The sequence below is a fragment of the Typopeltis vanoorti genome, chromosome 6 (genome assembly GCF_054136105.1).
Source record: "Typopeltis vanoorti isolate ZY-2024b chromosome 6, IOZ_Tvanoo_1.0, whole genome shotgun sequence".
Classification (NCBI taxonomy): domain Eukaryota; kingdom Metazoa; phylum Arthropoda; class Arachnida; order Uropygi; family Thelyphonidae; genus Typopeltis; species Typopeltis vanoorti.
Window position 1 is genome coordinate 93877979 of NC_143554.1, and position 18700 is coordinate 93896678.

Genomic DNA, 18700 nt, shown 5'->3' on the forward strand with positions numbered 1-18700 from the left:
TTAGTCGCTTTAAAACTTTCTTACATGTTATTCTTTTCAATATGAAATCCAGTTTTATCCTGCTCAAGACTAAATAGTGATCGCTTCCAGTTTCAAATCCACTGTACACTCTGGTGTCCTGCACCAGGGAGAAAACATCACTATCAACAATAACATAGTCAATGAGACTTTTCTTATTCCTTGCTGCTTCCCTCCATGTGAATTTGTGCACATTTTTTATGTTTGAACATAGTGTTAGTAATAACCAGTCCATGTCCTGAGCAGAAATCCAACAGGTGTTTGCCATTATTATTAGCTTTGCTCTTTTCTCCAAATTTTCCGAAAATTTTTTGTATGTCTGACAATCATTTCCTACTCTGCTATTTAGATCCCTAACAAGGACCAACTTTTCCTTTTTCATTGTGTCAGTTGCTTTTTCTAAAGCATCAAAAAATTTCTCCACTTCTACCTTAGTAGAACCTTCTGTGGGACCATAGGCACAAATAAGTCGCATTGTCATATTCCCCATTCTGATATTAGCCCACATCACTCTACTTGAGACTGCCTGCCATTCAAGAAGAGTAGCTTCATATTTTGTGTTGAATACTATGGCTACTCCTTCTTTTCGTTGATTTGTCATTTCCTGAATATAACATTTTGTATTTATTGCTCAGAAAGATCTCACCAGTTTTTGTCTTTTTTGTTTCAGTCACCTATTAAGTTGATCTGGTACTTATCTAATTCCTCAGCTAGCTCCATTTCTTTGCCATTCAGGCTTCTTATGTTGATAGTACCGATCTTTAACTCTGGTGATGTTGAGTTGGGGGTGTACTTTCAGATTTGTTCCAGGAGCTGACTTTTCGCTGTTCACCCTGGTTCCCTGGCAAAAACATCGGGGGCCTTGTTTAACCTGGCGATGCCCCAGCCGGCATGAAATTTTTTCAAGTTGTACCATCATTTTGTATATTGGTTTAAGCCAATAAGAATACAATTTGGTCGGCTAAATCCCAAATTGCCAGCCCATCCTCGTTCGTTCAGTATCCAGGTAGATACCCAACAGGGTGCACCACGAGAAGGTGAGGATTGGGCATTGGGTCAGAAGCCCTAGTCGGTTCTCCGCATTCCTTTAAAGGCTATGTGGAGGTCTCCTCTCAGTTATACAGCTTTGACCCTTAAGCACTCCTCGTCTATATATGGGAAAGTTTAATCCAGAATAACACACTAATTTTTTTTTTTTTTAATTGAGACCTAGTGTTCTTACATTAGTCTAATGTTATCTTTAATTGAATTTATAAATTAAGATTGTTGTATCAAATTGTGAATTGATACTTATAATTTATTCATTACTCTGATGAAATTTACCTCTCTTTAGTGCTTCGCAATGTAACATAATGTGACTCGTTCTACTTTTGAATGATTAATTGTTTGTATTCCATCTTGTAAAAACTTCCTATCAAGCCACTGATGATAGTCTGTTAATTTCAGACTGAAATATTTGGCAAATATTCTTGTGCTAACGTGTTGATAATTCTAAATTTCACGTCACAAGTGTCTCTCAAGAATAGAATTACAAACCACTGCCATCATTCATAAGACAGGATAGGAGATAGACCTGCCCATGTAGAGGTAAACATCCATATGGGCAACCAACCCCCTTCCAGCAAGTCTCATTCAATACAAATATGGAAACAGTTACTATTCCACTCTCGGTCAGAACTCTTACTGTTAAGAGTTCTGACTCTCCTTATATATCTCGTAAGATGACCTTGATGATGTTGTATTGCAGTTATCTCCCTTCCTAGTTTTAATGGGGGATTTAAATGTGGACAACACTCTTTGGGGTAGTAGTCAAACTACCCCCCCAAAGGCTTACGTTGAGCATATGCTTGACAACAACAGTCTCTGCTTCCTAAACACAGGAAGCAACACCTTCTTTCATATGCCTACCTGAACATTCACTCTCATAGACTTAATAATTTGCTTATCCTCTCTTTTCCGACTCTTCAAGTGGGAAACTGACAAGAATTTATTTGGGAACGATCACTTTCCTGTAATATCCTGCATGGGCAATCATGCACAATATCGCAATGGAAAATTGAGCAAGCTGACTGGCTAACTTCTCATCATTAGCAGACTATGATTCTGCAATGGTCAGCTCTTCTTCCATCAGTGATGCAGTGAATCATGTGACAATGTATTGCACAAGTTATCATGACAGCATTTCCTAAAAAATCTAATCTGTTTCCCTGAGCCATGGTGAAGTGATGGTTGCACAGCAGCAAATAAAGCTCAGAATAAAGATTGGGATATTTTTCAAAGATGCCTCCACTACAACACGCCTTGACTGCTTACAAACATCTGAGCTTGAGTAAGACACATCTGACATCAGAGCCAAAAGTAATCCTGAATCCAGTGTACTCTCTCTATCCTTAAACAAATGGCTGCAAAAATTATTTCTGATCGAACAGCAATTGTTAACACACTTGAGGAGATTTTTGCATAAATATCAGCAATATCTTCTCACCCCCCCCCCCCCCCAAGTTCCTTATTCAAAAAAAACAAAGCAGAGAAACAAATCCAATTTTCTACAAATGGCTCTGAAGAATACAACAGGCCATTCACAGAGCATGAGGTCATGGCAGAGCATAGGGCTTTTGTATGGAGTAACCACCAGATACCCCCACCACATCATATTTAATAGTTTTTCAACATGCTTGGGCAAAAGCATGTTGTGTGAGATGTCAGAGTCAACAACAACCTTGGATCCATTTTACCTCATTAATTACTCAAACAACCAGTGCAAAAATTGTATGGGATAAAATCCAGGAAATGAAAGATAGATACAGAACCCACCATTTGTCTACCTTAGACCATAATGAATGTGTTGTCACTGATCCCAAAACTATTGCCGACACTTAAGAGAACATTTTGCCAGAATTTCATCAACTGCTTCATATCCTCCTCAGGTTTTAAATGTTATCTGCTTAGTTGGAAAAATAAATAATAATAAAATCCTATGCTGAATATCAGATTTAATATCAATTTCCTTAATGACATGAACCATATTGATAATAAATAATTATGGAGGTAGAGTACAAATCCTATCTTATAATCTTTTTCATCATATCATGAATGATTGTAGTATCCTTTACTCCATATCCTTATTTATGTTTTAGTATAAATTGTGTATTGCATTGTATGGGATTCTGTTTATACTGTATAGCTTTAATACTTTACTGATTTTAGTACTTTATCATGCTTTTTCAAGCCTAACAAAGCTTACTAAAAATTATTATTATATTCCCAAGCTTTCTTAACTATTTATCACAAGATTTGCTACTGAGAATATATTTCTTTTTTCTATTAGGTAAAAAAAAGGGTGTGTGTGTGTGGGGGGGGTAAAAATTTGACCTTGTTGCCTTGATTTAACCTAAATCCAGTTTTTCTTTATCAGTTTCCCCCTCCCTTGCAGTCAACTTCACCACATGCCTCCCTAGCTGAATCAATATCAGTATTTTCTCCAGTTTGTCATTTAGACTTGAAGGTTTTTTTTTTTTTTTTTTTTACATATTGTTCTTTTCAGTGAGATATTCATTTTTACTCTACTTAAAACTAAGTGATGATCACTTTCAATTTCAATCTTCTGTATACTCACATATCTGAAACCGTCATTGTTGATAATGAAGATATCATTATCAACAATGACATAAGTCAGTGAGGCTTTTTTTTATTTTTTGTATCTTTCCACATGAATGTGTGCACTTCTTTAGATTTTGTTCTTGAGATTTTTCTATGCTTTGTAAGATTCATTTCCTACTCTGCTGTTTAGATCTCCATCTTTTTTCATCTTCTTTGTCATTTGCCTACTGTAATGACTCAAAAAATTCCTTTACTTCTTTCTTAGGAGAGCCTTCTGTGGGACCATAGTTAGATATAAGCTTCATTGTCCATTTCCCCATTTTGAGATTTGCCCACCTAACTCTTCCCAAAACTGCCTTCCAATCTTGACATTTATCTTGATATTTGGTGTTGAATGCTGTTGCTACTCCTTCCTTTAAAAGGAAATAAAAATTACAGGATGTAATTTTTATTTAGTAGGATTTTACCTGTTTCAGTTTTCCTTGTCTCATTAACACCCAGTTTGTCCATGTGTTACTTTTCCAGTTCTGTTCTCCTTTCCATTGATACTTCTTATGTTGTTGTTGTTGGTCCTATCTTCACTGCTTCTGACATTGGATTTGTTGTTGTTACTCTTCTAGATGGTAAATTGGAGTTTGTTTTAGTAGCTGACTTTTCAACATTGGTCCTAGTTTCCTGGCAAAAACCATGGAGGCCCTGTTTAACCAGATGACACTCCAACTGGCATGAATTTTATCATGTTTATTTCTGGTTTTAACCAACAGAGAGTACAAGTTGGTCAACTAAATCTCAGATTTCTTTAATGCCTACAATCATTCAATCTTTAATGCCTACAATCACTCTCCGACCAAAAGGCTGCGGGTTTGAATCCTGCCGTGGGCATGGATGTTTGTGATTGTCTGTGAAAATACCAGTGGTGGTGATCGGCGGTAGATGGCATTGGTGTCAGTTGGTGGAGACAGAGCTGTATAGCAGGTGCCCTCCCTCGATGAGTCTATGGACTCCCTGGAGGTGTCAAATAATAATAATAATAATTACTAATAGGGTGTATCATGTGAAGGTCCTTATTGGAAATGGGTCAGAGGCACCAGTCAGTTTTGCTCTTTTGTGTGTTTTAATAATCCCATACTGTTGGAAGTGGAGTGAGAAACTGTTGGTGAATGTATCCACCTGTGGGTGTGCATTTTCTGTAAACTGAGAATGCCAAGTATTCATCAGATTGGCATGTAATCAAGTTGTCAAGGAAGGGGAGACTGTTGTTTTTTGAGTTTTTCTAAGGTGAATTGTATACTGGGGTGCTGGTTATTAAGATATATTAGGATGATGTTAAAAACATCATTGAAATGGAATATCCACAGTAGGTCAGAGATTAATCAGTTTTCTCTTCCACTACTATGCTTCATTCCCATGGTTGGATTATTGTTTCCAGTCTTTCAGTCCAAACATATGCACTGAAAACATGAAAACATACATTCCCCACACTACTCTGAACTGCCATCCCCTATCCAAACCCTGGTTCTCCAAAAGATGTCCCAAGGCTGTACAAATGAAAATTCAGGCATTCTACAACTGGCTCAAATCAAGAATTCTATCCTCCTTCACTGCCTATGCTGAAACCCAAAACAAATGCAAGAAAATTATCAATGCTTCTAAAACAGAATTTGAATGGGCATAAAAGCAGGAAGCTTGCAGCCTGTCCAAATGACAGCCATGCCTTTTGGTCTCTCGCCAAGGCAATTGGTCGTAACTTTTGCCCTACACTATTCCCATATCATACCCAAATGGCTCAATTGCAGCATCTTCCACAGAAAACGCTAACCTCGTGACTTCACACTTTGCCTCTAATGTACGCATAACTAACAATGGCAAATGCCTTCCAGTTATTCCAGCTGCCCAACTTAAATGCCCCCTGTATCTTTTTGCCAAAAAAGTGATCATAAACCTGTTGTCTAAATTAGACACAAAAAAGTCTCCTGGCCCTGGTGGCATTCCTCCAATTGTCCTGAAGGTCTGTGCACCAGAACTGACTCCTATTCTATGCCGTCTGTACATACGCTCTTACTCCACTGGTATATATATCCCAAAGCCTGAAAGTGGGCCTACATTCAACCCATTCCTAAAAAGGGTGACAAATCACTGCCATCTAACTACTGCCCTATCTCACTCACTTCAGTCCTATCCAAAGTGATGGAGAAAACCATCAACTCTCAGCTCCTATTCTACCTTGAAGGTACCCAGCTATTAAGCGACCACCAGTATGGATTCTGTCGATGCCGATCAACAGAAGATCTACTCTCATACATCACCCATCGCTGGACAAATTCCATGGAGAAATTTGGCGAATCCCAAGTGATTGCACTTGATATCTCTAAAGCCTTTGACCAGGTCTGGCACAAAGGCTTATTAAGCAAACTTTCATCATTTGGACTGTCTCAGGACTTCTGCAGGTGGATTGCCAGCTTCCTATCTGGATGCACACAATGTGTGATGGTAGATGGCTCCCTATCCTCTCATCATCCAACTAATGCTGGTATCCCCACAAGGTTCAGTTCTCTCACCAACTTTCTTCCTTCTGTATATCAATGACCTACTTAGTTGACCTCCAACCCAATACACCCTTTCATTTGACAAACCCTGCTCTACACAACTCACTTCGACCCACTGAGCATCAACCACCACCACTGCTCTTAATTCTGACCTCCAAGCCATCCTCCAGTGTGGCTCAGATAACCTCGTCAACATCAATGCTAGTAAAATCCAGTTCTGTCTTATTTCTCACAAAAAAGAACCGTTTTCCCCCAGCATTATTTTTGATAAGACTGAAATTTTCAGACGAGATTAGATTTCTCTTCTCAGAATTACCCTGGTATCATGCCTCTCCTGGCATAAACACATCACAACCATTGCATCCTCAGCTTCCAAAAAACTAGGTTTTCTCTTTTGCTCAAGACATTACCTCACCTCTAAACAGCTGCAAATCTTATGCAAATCACAAATCCAATCCACTGAGCTATCGAATACTGTTCTCACATTTGGAATGGGCTCCTGAAAGCTCCCTCAGAATGCTTGACTCAATACAGAGGAGAGCAATTAGACTGATAAATAACCCATCTCTTACCAGCTCGCTCCTCTCACTCTCACATAGATGATTGGTCTCTGCAATTTGTATATTTGAATCTGAAACAGCATCAATAATAACCCCAACTCTGTACTAAGCCCATTGAAACACGTACAGCTGGTGCCCAACATCCTTTCGCAGTACACCCACAGAACAAGTTTGTTTTCCTCCTCCTTAATCGCTGCTACTGCTGTACTGTGGAACAGTCTTCCCCCTGACATATTTCCCAAGGAATACAACATATAGGCTTTTAAATCAAATGTAAACAAGTTTTTCCTTCATAAGAAAGATTCTGGTAATTGGACCACATGTTTATTAAGCTAAATGAAAATAAAAAAACAAAAAACAAACCCGACAAGTTTTGTAAGTCGTTTGACTTACATCTTCAGGGGTCAAAGGTAACTAAAAGTTAAAGCATACGAAATGAGAAATTACTCAAAATAGTTCATTGTATGCAGTTGTCTAACTGTTCATTAAATTGAATATCCGAATGTAGATTCAGTGCAATGCTAAGTTTGAACAGTGCTGGATGCTGCCATGTTCTGTTGCTCACGTTCACATTGTCCGAGGTCTGACTTGGGTATATTTTTTATCAATGCTGACCAAACTTGCTGTAGAATTAGGCCCTGGTTTTTGTTACACTGTGTAGGAAGTCTAAGCATGTTTGCAGCTTCCTTAAATTTCCTCATGTAACAATTTTTTTCAATATAAGACATGTTTGATTTTTGCCAGAGTACATTATGGCCGGTGGAAGTTGTATGGTATGCTAGGCCTGATTTGTGTTCTCTTCTTTTTTGTACGTCTTTTTGGTGTTCGTTCATGCGAATTTCCCCTAATCTTCCTATCTGGCCTACATAGCAGATGCTACAGGAATAATGAATTTTATATACACCTGTTTTTTTTTTAAAGAATGGTGTGGAGGTTTTGGGGGATGGTAGAAACCTTGAAATTTTTTCCAGCAGTAGAAAAGCCACTTTGATGTTATATTTGTTTAGTAATTGGGCCATTTTGTCTGTAACATTCTTGATGTATGGAAGCGTGATTGCATTCTTGAAATCTTGCTTTTGTGAGATGCTTGTTGGAGGTGTGTTGAGGATTCTTTTTATTGTCTTAGCTTCATAACCTTTTTTTTTTTTTTTGAGGAACTGTTAAATATTGAAATTCTTCATTTCTCTGTTTTTCTGTGCTGGAAATATAAGCTCTGTCCCTCAAGGTTTTAATTAAACCTATTTTTTTTGCGAGGGATGATGGTATGAGGCCGCATTAAGAAATCTTCCTGTGTTGGTGGGTTTTCTATAGATGGAGAAGGATAATTTATTATCTTTTTCATTCACTTCTATTAGGATAAAAAAAAAGGAAGTTTTTTATGTTCTTCTTGTTCTAAAGTAAATTTTATGTTGTTGTGTATATTATTCAGCTAATCTTTGTAAGCAGTTGGTTCCTCTGTTTTTCCTCGCCATATGATGAAAATATCATCTACATAGCTTAGCCAAATTTTCGGTTTTTTGTGATAATTGTTTAAAGCATTATTTTCAAAATGTTCCATATATAGGTTTGCTAAAGCCAATAAGAGGGCGGAGCCCATAGCCAGTCCTTTTTTGTTCCCAAAATTTATTTTGATACATGAAAAAAGTATTTTTTATGAAGTGTTTATAACGTTGTAAAACTTTATAAACACTGCATAAAAAAAGCTGCAAACATGCTTAGATTACAACAAGTTTGATCAGCGTTGATAAAAAATATACCCAAGTCAGACCTCGGAGAATGTGAACGCGAACAACAGAATGCGGCAGCATCCAGCATTGTTCAAACTTAGCATTGCACTGAATCTACATTTGGATATTCAATTTAATGAACAGTTAGACAACTGCATACAATGAACTATTTTGAGTAATTTCTCATTTCGTGTGTTTTAACTTTTAGTTACCTTTGATCCCTGAAGATGTAAGTCAAATGACTTACGAAACTTGCCGGGTTTGTTTTTTGTTTTTTATTTTCATTTAGCTAAATAAACATGTGGTCCAATTACTGGAATCTTTCTTATGAACTGCTAAACTACAGAAACCTTCGCATACAAAAATGTTTTTCCTTTCCAAACTCACTACCTTATACTGTACTAACGTACAATAGGTTGACCAGCCAACCTCTCATATATGGGCCCAACATAAGAAGAAAAAAAAAGTAGTTTGCTGGGAGTGTATAATATATTAGACAATTCAGTCATAATAGAATCAATATTACAATTGATGATAAATAACTGTTTCTTTGCTTCACGAATCGAATTGATAACTAATGAAAAACTTGCACACCTATAAATACTTATGGTGAGTGAAAAACTTCGTTAATTTTGCAACAAGTTGGAATTAGCTGTGCTCTCCTCAGTTTTCCATTAATCGGTTATAATAATTTATGGGATTGTTGCTGGGGAAATGTTTCAGTACTTTGCTAGTGGGGGGGGGGGGGGGTGCAGAACGAAGTCATCCCTGGGATTTGGGTAATAGTGTGGTTAGCAAGGGCACAAAGATAAAATTTTTTGCTTTGAGAGTGGTGAACGAATGGAATGGCTTGTCTGAGTCAGTTGTGAGTACTTTGTCTGTTAATGGTTTCAAGGAGAGGTACGATAGATATTGTGTTGTAGTTTGGGTCTCCCACGATGAGTCTTAGGACTCCATGGAGGTGCCTGTGTAATAATAATAAAATCTACCTACTCAAAATCCTGCAGTTAATTTATGTATAGACTGACATATCTACGAAATGTTTTTTTTTTCTGCTTCAATTTTGACATTTAGATATTTCGACAGAGTTATTCTTCCTAATTTTGACATTATAATTTTTGATAATTTCTTTTTTAGCATTCCTAGATTCTAATCACCATCCATTATCTCAAATGTATTGGTGAAGTTTAGTAAGACCACTTCTGTTTATCAATTTCACTACTAGTAGTGGCAAAATCACCATTTCTAATGAGTTGCATATTACGACTGTTGAATTTACTAAAATATTACATCTTTCTTGTTTCTTTGCTGGAAATTTTCTGGAGATAAGCAAGCATCATATAAGTTGTTGTTGTTGTGGAATCTCCCACTTAGAAATCTAAAATGCTGTTGCATTAGTATTCAGATCGGGTTATGTTTTTTTTTTTCCAGTAAATATGCATTCATTTTGAATCATCTACTAGATAAAATAAAGGTTTTACACTTGTGTTATTTGGTCCATTAATTATCAGCCAGTTATCTGGGTGCCCATGAACAAAATGTTACTTCGAAATTAAATTCATTTGACTAACTTTAACCTAAAATAACTTATTTGTTGTTGCTACTGTAAATATTTGATAAAGCTCATTTAATGATATTCTGAATGTATATATTTTTATAGCCCCATCAAGCTATCCGGAATTTGAAGCAAAAATAAAACGTCTTGTAGATATGGGTGTTGATGAGGTAAGACATTTCTATTATTTAGAAAAAAAGCTTAGATATTGAGTGTGAGAGAGACCTGCAATTGTGGAAATCTGTCATGACTGGTTTTCATTTATGCCAGTCATGAGAGATATATCATAATTTCTTCGGATAACTTAATTTACAAAATTCACATGGAATTTTGAATGAAGAATTTTGAACAATAGAAAACTATTTTTGATTGCTATTGTATTACATATTGCAAGAAATAAAAATTTGTAAAATTGGAATATAAAAAAGCATATCCCAATAGTCCATGACAAAACTTGTGTCTGATACTTGAAAGTAGTATTATGTTTAATCTGTAAAGCTGTGTGATGCATAAAGAATGAAAAATGGAATGCACTTTAAAGATGGTCAGGTGCAGCTAGTATTTAAAAAATCCTGATGTATCATTTTCTGAAACATACACCAGCATTGGATGCAGCATGCTATGAAAGCTGAGTCATGAATCATTACTAGTGGATCTTCTGTAGCTTATTTGGTATCTGGTTGGAAGGAATTGGCTTTGAATCCCATCTAGAACATGAAATGCATTTTTATAAAGGTTTTTTTATCTAAAGATAAGTTAGACAGTCTCATTCATATAAAGATAGTAGGGTTTTTCATTCTTCAAACATCCAAATCTCTCAGAATATGGGCATTTGTGTGCATGCATGCACGCACGCACGCACGCACACACACACACACACACAGTAATATACCATTTATCCAACCTCACAATTACTCTTCAATTAACTGATCTTTGTGTATATAAAATAATGTGTGTGTGTGTTGTGTATGGTATGGCATAAAGAAATGACTGAATGTTGACACCCCCCCCCCCTTTTTGGTACACGTGCTATGAGAATGCCATTCGACTGCATGCATATTAATAGAAGAGCACGTGTAGAGTTTACAATATTACATTTAGCTGAAGCACAGGTGTTGACATTGGAAGAAAAGGTGTTTATTGTTGAAGGAATGGGTATTCCACCATGACCTGCCTTCAAACCTTGTTCTCCAAGATGACAAAGAACCTCTGCATACACTACGAAACCTGTCTTGAAAGACAATGTGCCCATTTTGAGCACATAATCTATCGTTATTAATGCTTTATTCGACCAAGATTCCACCAGTAGTTGAAGATGTACGCATCATGTGTGTAAACGTATATTTCTTTGCTAATAAATCTGTTTACTCCATAGCATATATAGTTTTAGTTCTTCAGTACTTTTTTCTTTTGCATGCCATACTGCATATACTGGCCTTTATAGCCTTAGTTGCTTAGGCTGTCATTCAGAATCATGACATCATTACTGGTTCTCTGTCAACAAGTTTCTTGGAAAATATTCTCTCATCTATTAAGGCAGTCTTTACTGCATGCTCATCTGTGTTGTTTAGGCCTCTTATCCTATCATTTTGACTTCAAGTATCTGTCTTGCTTATCTTCTCGTATTTGTCTTCCTGTCTGCCCATCCTCATCACTTCACATTAGTATCATGTTTATGGGTGTTAGATCCATATCTAATAACCACAATAAAATCTATATGTAAAAAAAAAAAAAAGTTGTTTTAAATGCTATTCTGTGAGTATTTCTTGAAATTGATTCTCTTCTTTTATTTCATTAATTATTTCTTGCCATACTAGTCTTGCTAATTGTATCATCATCATCATCATCAAATTCCTGATATATACCCTCAAGGGGTGTACAGGATATGATAGTACTACATGAAAAATTTACATCATTACTAACTTGCTATCTACAATTTTTCTCCAAATCCATCTGTTAAATGTCAAGACTCCAATATCATCAGGTTCTTATATTTCTGTCTTCTAAGGCACTTTTTACTGTATCAATCCACCTATATCTTGGTCTTCCTCTGGGTATTTTTCCTGCCAACCTGGCAGAGAACACTTGTTTTGCTAATCTTTCCTCTCCCATTCTGCTTAAGTGATCATACCACCTAAGACTAGCTCTGCTAATGCATTCATGGATGCTGACAATATCAAACTTCTTTCCCAATAATCCTCGTTTTTAATATGATCTTGCCATTGATGCCATCTGTTCATGCCCCTAATCTTTTCTAAGGATTCTCATATCTGCAATCTCTAGTCTTTGGTTGAGTGTTTTACTTTTAACCCAGCTCTCAGATCCATAAGTTAAAATTGGTTTAAACACTGTCTTGTATACAGCTAATTTAGTGTTTTGGCCAATTTCTCTCTTATTCCATATACATTTATTCAGTTGACTTCCTACCATACCAGCTTTGTTGATTCTGTTGTCTATTTCCATATTTAACTTACCATCTTCACAAAACATCGTGCCTAAGTAGCTGAAATGTTTTACTTGTTCTATAAGCTCTCCATTCACAATGCAGATGATATTTTCAATGTTTCTGCCTATTTTCATTGTCTTTGTCTTTTTAATGCTAACCTTCATACCATATCTATTACAACAGTTATTCAATTTAGTCAGGGAATCTTGCAGACTTGAAGTGGATTTATTTAGAAGTATAACATCATCCGCAAAGAGCTGAGATTAACACATCCAATTTTGATATCAGGTTTAATACCACTTACCTTCATAATGTGATCCATATAGATAATGAGTAAGAGAGGGAATAATGTATATCCTTGTCTGATACCAGATTTAACATTAAACCATCTTCCTGTACTTCCTTCAATTCTAACTGCTGACTTACATCTCAAACAAAGACTAAGTATTGCTTGATATAATGCCCCATTAACACCATATAACTGTATCATTTTGAATAGCCTCTCTCTCTCTTTCAGCACCTTGTCATATGCCTTTTCCACATCTACAAAACTTAATTACAGATCTTTGTTATATTCCCATGATTTCTCAAATATCTGTAGTAAAATGAAAATCTGATCCCGACAGCCTCTATTTGTCCTGAATCCAGCTTGTTCTTCACCAAGCTTCCCTTCCATAATCCTTCTCAACCGTTTCTCAGCTGTACTTGCATAAATCTTACCAGGAATGCTCATTAGGGAAATACCTCTGTAATTTTCACATTCAGTTTTATTATATTCACATTCAGTTTTATAGTATCGGTACTATGAGAGCTCTACTCCAATTATCGGGAATTCATCCCTCTTTCCAGGCCTTCTGAACTATACAGTGCAGCCATTGTATGACTTTTATACCTCCATACTTGAACATTTCTGGTTGAATATCATCTACTCCTGCTGTTTCCACATTTCAAGCCTTTGATGGCTTTTTCTACTTTAAGTATGGATATGTATTCCTGACTGTATGCCTGTTGAGTGTTTTTTACCACTGTGCTATCACTGCTTGTTTCATTCAGCAGTTTTTCAAAGTAATTACTCCATATTTCAAGGATATCTTTTTTTTCCTCCTGTTTTCATGTCACCTTTATGCTCTCTAATTCTTTTTACAGCAGTCTTTCCTCCATTTCTGAGCTTCTTGAACAACCTCTAGAATATCTTGCCACCTTGATATTTATTTCTTACCAGTCCTCCCATGACTTTTGTTTAGCCAGTTTTATATAGTGTTTCACTTTCTTACATTTGTCTCTGTATTCTCTAAGAGCACAAGCTTACTTATTTGCCAGGAACTTTTGATATGCTTTCTTCTTTTCCTTCACTGTCTCTTTTAGGGGTTAACTGGGACAGGGACCACCCAGTTAACCCCTGTCCCATTTTCCACATAAAGATATTCTTCCCCTTCGTTTTTCCCCCTTCCTCCTACAAAAAATGCTGCCCTAAACAAAATAATATATATGTATAATTATATATATATTATTAATAGTAACCAGATTTCCAATCTTATTTCCCACGTCATTAATAGTTTTTAAGAGGCGTAACATGGGAATTATCCCAGAAACTATACTTAACATTTTGTATTTATTGCTCAGAAAGATTTGATTTTTTAACGATACTTGTGACATAATGATTAGACATATATACACATTTGCACAAGAATAATGTTTAATTTGCCAAATATTTCGATCTGAATATTACAGACCATCTTCAGTGGCTACATAGGAATAGTTTTAAAAAACAAAGTGCAATACGAACAATTGATCATTCACACATAGAATGAGCCACCTGATGTTATATCGCTAAGTATTAGAAGAGTGAACATTTTTAAAGTCATAATTAAAGATATTAATTCAGAAATTTATATAATAATCTTTAATAACAATAAACTAATATAGGAAATTTAATTTAAAAAAAAAAAAAGTTTTATCCTGATTAAACTTTCCCAAATTTTTGATATAGATATACAGTCATCACGATTCAAGTTAGAACGTTGAAGTAAGGCCTCCACACTTTCTTTAAATAAACGTTCAAATTTGTAGCGACATCTGTGTAGGAGGAGAGTCTTGGACCAAAGGATGTTGTGGCTTGTTTCTAATCCATGCTGAGCTAATCCAGATTTCTCAGGTTTGTTGTGTTGAATTGATGCTCTTGATTTCTTTTTTCTATAGAATGTCCAGTTTGTCGAAAGTAGGAATGATTACAATTACAAGGAACTTGATACACACCAGGTAGAGACAAGGTTGAGCGTTTATCTTTAGATAAGGAAAATGGGTGGTTGATAGGTGTATAAGTGGCTGTTAAATCATATTTCTTCAGAATTCTTGAAATTGGTTCTGAAATCGTGGAAATGTAAGGAATTGGAACTTGACGTATTGAATTTTTGCTGTTCTGTGTTGGATTGTAAGAATCGAAAAGATGTTGTGTACTCTTTCGGAGAAGCCATTTAGTTTCATGTGATGTTTGATAGTAGAAAGTTCTTTCTGTAATGAATGAGAAGTTGAACAGTTAGTTTTGGCTTGTCGGATTAAACATTTTATTATTCCTGTTTTTTGACAAGGATGATGAGCAGATTCTTTGAGAATATAACGACCTGTGAAAGTTGGTTTTCTGTAAACTGCTGTTGTAAGAATACTAGAAGGTGAATGGATGAGAAGGACATCTAAAAAAGATAACTTGTTGTCTTTTTCAATCTCCATATACGAGGATGTAAGGAATTGATACTGCTTTTAACACCCATTTTCCTTCATCTAAAGATAAACGCTCAACCTTGTCTCTACCTGATGTGTATCAAGTTCCTTGTAATTGTAATCTTTCCTACTTTGGACAAACTGGACGTTCTATAGAAAAAAGAATTCAAGAGCATCAGTCATAATTCAACACAACAAACCTGAGAAATCTGGATTAGCTCAGCATAGATTAGAAACAAGCTACAACATCCTTTGGTCCAAGACATCTTCTCCTACACAGATGTCGCTACAAATTTGAACGTTTATTTAAAGAAAGTGTGGAGGCCTTACTCCAACATCCTAAATTGAATCGTAACAACTGTATATTATCGATATCAAAAATTTGGGAAAGTTTAATCAGGATAACACATTAGGTTTTTTTTTTTTTTAATTTCCAATATTAGTCTAATGTTATTTAAGATTATTATATGAATTCCTGAATTAATATCTTTAATTATGACTTTAAAAATGTTTACTCTTCTAATACTTAGCGATATGACATCAAACGGCTCGTGTGAATGATCAATTGTTCGTATTCCACTTTGTTTTTTAAAACTATTCTTGTGCAAACGTATATATATGTCTGCTCAGAAAGATCTCACCAGTTTTTGTCTTTTTTGTTTCAGTCACCCCTATTATGTCGATCTGGTACTTATCCAGTTCCTCAGCTAGCTCCATTTCTTTGCCATTCAGGCTTCTTATGTTGAGAGTACCGATCTTTAACTCTGGTAATGTTGAGTTAGGTTAAGTTTTAGGATTTGTTTCAGTAGCTGACTTTTCGTTGTTTGCCCTGGTTCCCTGATGAAAACAACGAGGGTCCTTGTTTAACTGGGCGACTCCCCAGCCGGCATGAAATTCTGCCATGTTGTACCATCATTTTTTATTTTGGTTTTACCAATAAGAATACAATTTGGTCGGCTAAATCCCAAATTGCCAGCCCATCCTCTTTCGTTCAGTATCCAAGTAGATACCCAACAGGGTGCACCACGAGATGGTGTGGATTGGACATTAGGTCAGAAGCCTTGGTCGGTTCTCCGCATTCCTTTGGGGGCTATGTGGAGGTCTCCTCTCATTTATATAGCTTTGACCCTTAAACACCCTTGCTAATTGTATTATACATTTCTATATTTAATTTCTTATTTTCACTAAAAATTCTATTCTCATAGAAAAATATTATTTACCCTATTTTAGTATTGGGGGTGCTTAAGGATCAAAGCTGTATAACTGAGATGAGACCTCCACATAGCCTTTAAAGGAATGTGGAGAACCGACCAGGACTTCTGACCTAATGTCCAATCCTCACCTTCTCGTGGTGCACCCTGTTAGGTATCTACCTGGATACTGAACGAACGAGGATGGGATGCCAATTTGTGATTTAGCCGAACAAATTGTATTCCTATTAGCTTAAACCACAATATTAAATGATGGTACAACATGATACAATTTCATGCCGGCTGAGACGTCGCCCAGTTAAACAACGCCCCTGTTGTTTTCACCAGGGCGAACAGCGAAAAGTCAGCTACTGGAACAAATCCTAAAACACGCCCCAACTCAATATCACCAGAATTGATGATCAGTACTATCAACATAAGAAGCCTAAATGGCAAAAAAGTGGAGCTAGCTGATGAATTAGATAAGTACCAGATCGATATATTAGGGGTGACTGAAACAAAAAAGACTAAAACTGGTGAGCTCTTTCTGAACAATAAATACAAAATGATATTTATTCAGGCAATGATATTCAAGGAAAAGAAGGATTAGCCATAGTATTCAACACTAAATATGAGTCTAATCTTCTTGAATGGTAGACAATTTCAAGTAGAGTGATGTGGGCAAATATCAGAATGGGAAACTGGACAATGAGACTTATTTCTGCCTATGGTCCCACAGAATGTTCTCCTAAGTCAGAAGTGGAGGAATTTTTTGAGGCTTTAGAAAAAGCAACTGACACAATGAAAAATGAAAAGTTGGTCCTTGTTGGGGGATCTAAATAGCAGAGTTGGAAAGTGTAAGAAAGTTTTAAAACGAATAAAAGTTGAGCAGCTCTCAGATGTGAATTTTACACTAAAATATACAAACATTATTGAAGAAATAATGAAAGAGTTTGAGAACAGGAATCAAACCTTGGAGATTCAGTGGCAAGCTCTCTGAAGGAAACATTGATTGATTCTGCCAGAGAGGCATGTGGTGAGGTTGTCTGCAAGGATAGAAAAATCAGAACTCCCTGGTGGACACAGGAAGGTAAAAAGGCAGTAAAGGAAAAGAAGAAAACGTATCAAAAGTTCCTGGCAAATAAGTCATCTTGTGCTCTTAGAGAATACAGAGACAAATGTAAGAAAGCTAAACAAAAGTCATGGGAAGACTTGGGTAAGAACATAGAAAATAAATATCAAAAAGGTGGCAAGATATTATGGAGGTTGTTGAAGAAGCTAAGAAATTACGGAAAGAGTGCTGTAAAAGGAATTAGAGATGATAAAGGTGACATGAAAACAGGAGAAAAAGATATCCTTGAAGTATGGAGTAATTACTTCGAAAAATTGCTAAATGAAACAAGCAGTGATGAGAGCACAGTGATAAAAAAACACTGACCAGGCATGCAATCAAGAATACATATCCATGCTTGAAGTAGAAAAAGCCATCAAAAGTCTGAAATGTGGAAAGGCAGCAGGAGTTGATGATATTTGACCAGAAATGCTCAAGTATGGAAGTATAAAAATCATGCAGTGGCTGCACTTCATAGTTCAGAAGGCCTGGAGAGAGGGATGAATTCCTGATAATTGGTATAGAGCTCTCATAGTACCCATATATAAAAAGGGAAATAAAACTGATTGTGAGAATTACAGAGGTATTTCTCTACTGAGTGTTCCTGGTAAGATTTATTCCAGTATACTTGAGAAATGGTTGAGGAGGATTGTGGAAGAGAAGCTTGGTGAGGAACAAGCTGGATTCAGGTCAAATAGAGGCTGTCAGGATCAGATATTCACTTTACGACAAATATTGAGAAAGCATGGGAATATAACAGAGATCTGTATTTAAGTTTTGTAGATCTGGAAAAAGCATGTGACAAGGTGCCAAGAGAGAAGCTATTCAATACTCTACAGTTATATGATGTCAATGGGACATTATATCAAGCAATACTTAGTCTTTATGTGAGTTGTAATTCAGCAGTTAGAATTGAAGGAAGTACAGGGAGATGGTTTAATGTTAAATCTGATGTCAGACAATGCTGTACATTATCTATATGGATTACATTATGAAGGAAAGTGGTATTAAACCTGATATCAAAATTGGAGATGTTAATGTCAGCTCCTTGCTTTATACGGATGATGTTATACTTCTAAATAAATCCGCTACAAGTCTGCAAGATTCCCTGACTAAATTGAATAATTGTTGTAATATGGTATGAAGGTCAGCAATATCAGGACAAAGATAATGAAAATAGGCAGAAGTATTGAAAATATCACCTGCATTGTGAATGGAGAACCTATAAA

At 36.1% G+C, this 18700-nt stretch overlaps 1 protein-coding gene across 1 annotated transcript in view; it reads left to right on the forward strand.

Moving 5' to 3' along the window:
* Ubc4 (ubiquitin conjugating enzyme 4) overlaps positions 1–18700 on the forward strand; it is a 141544-nt gene that overhangs the window by 94677 nt on the left and 28167 nt on the right. The window contains exon 5 of the mRNA XM_090395034.1: positions 10112–10176. Within this exon, the coding sequence (XP_090251160.1) occupies positions 10112–10176 (65 nt within the window). The remainder of the gene's footprint in view (positions 1–10111; positions 10177–18700) is intronic.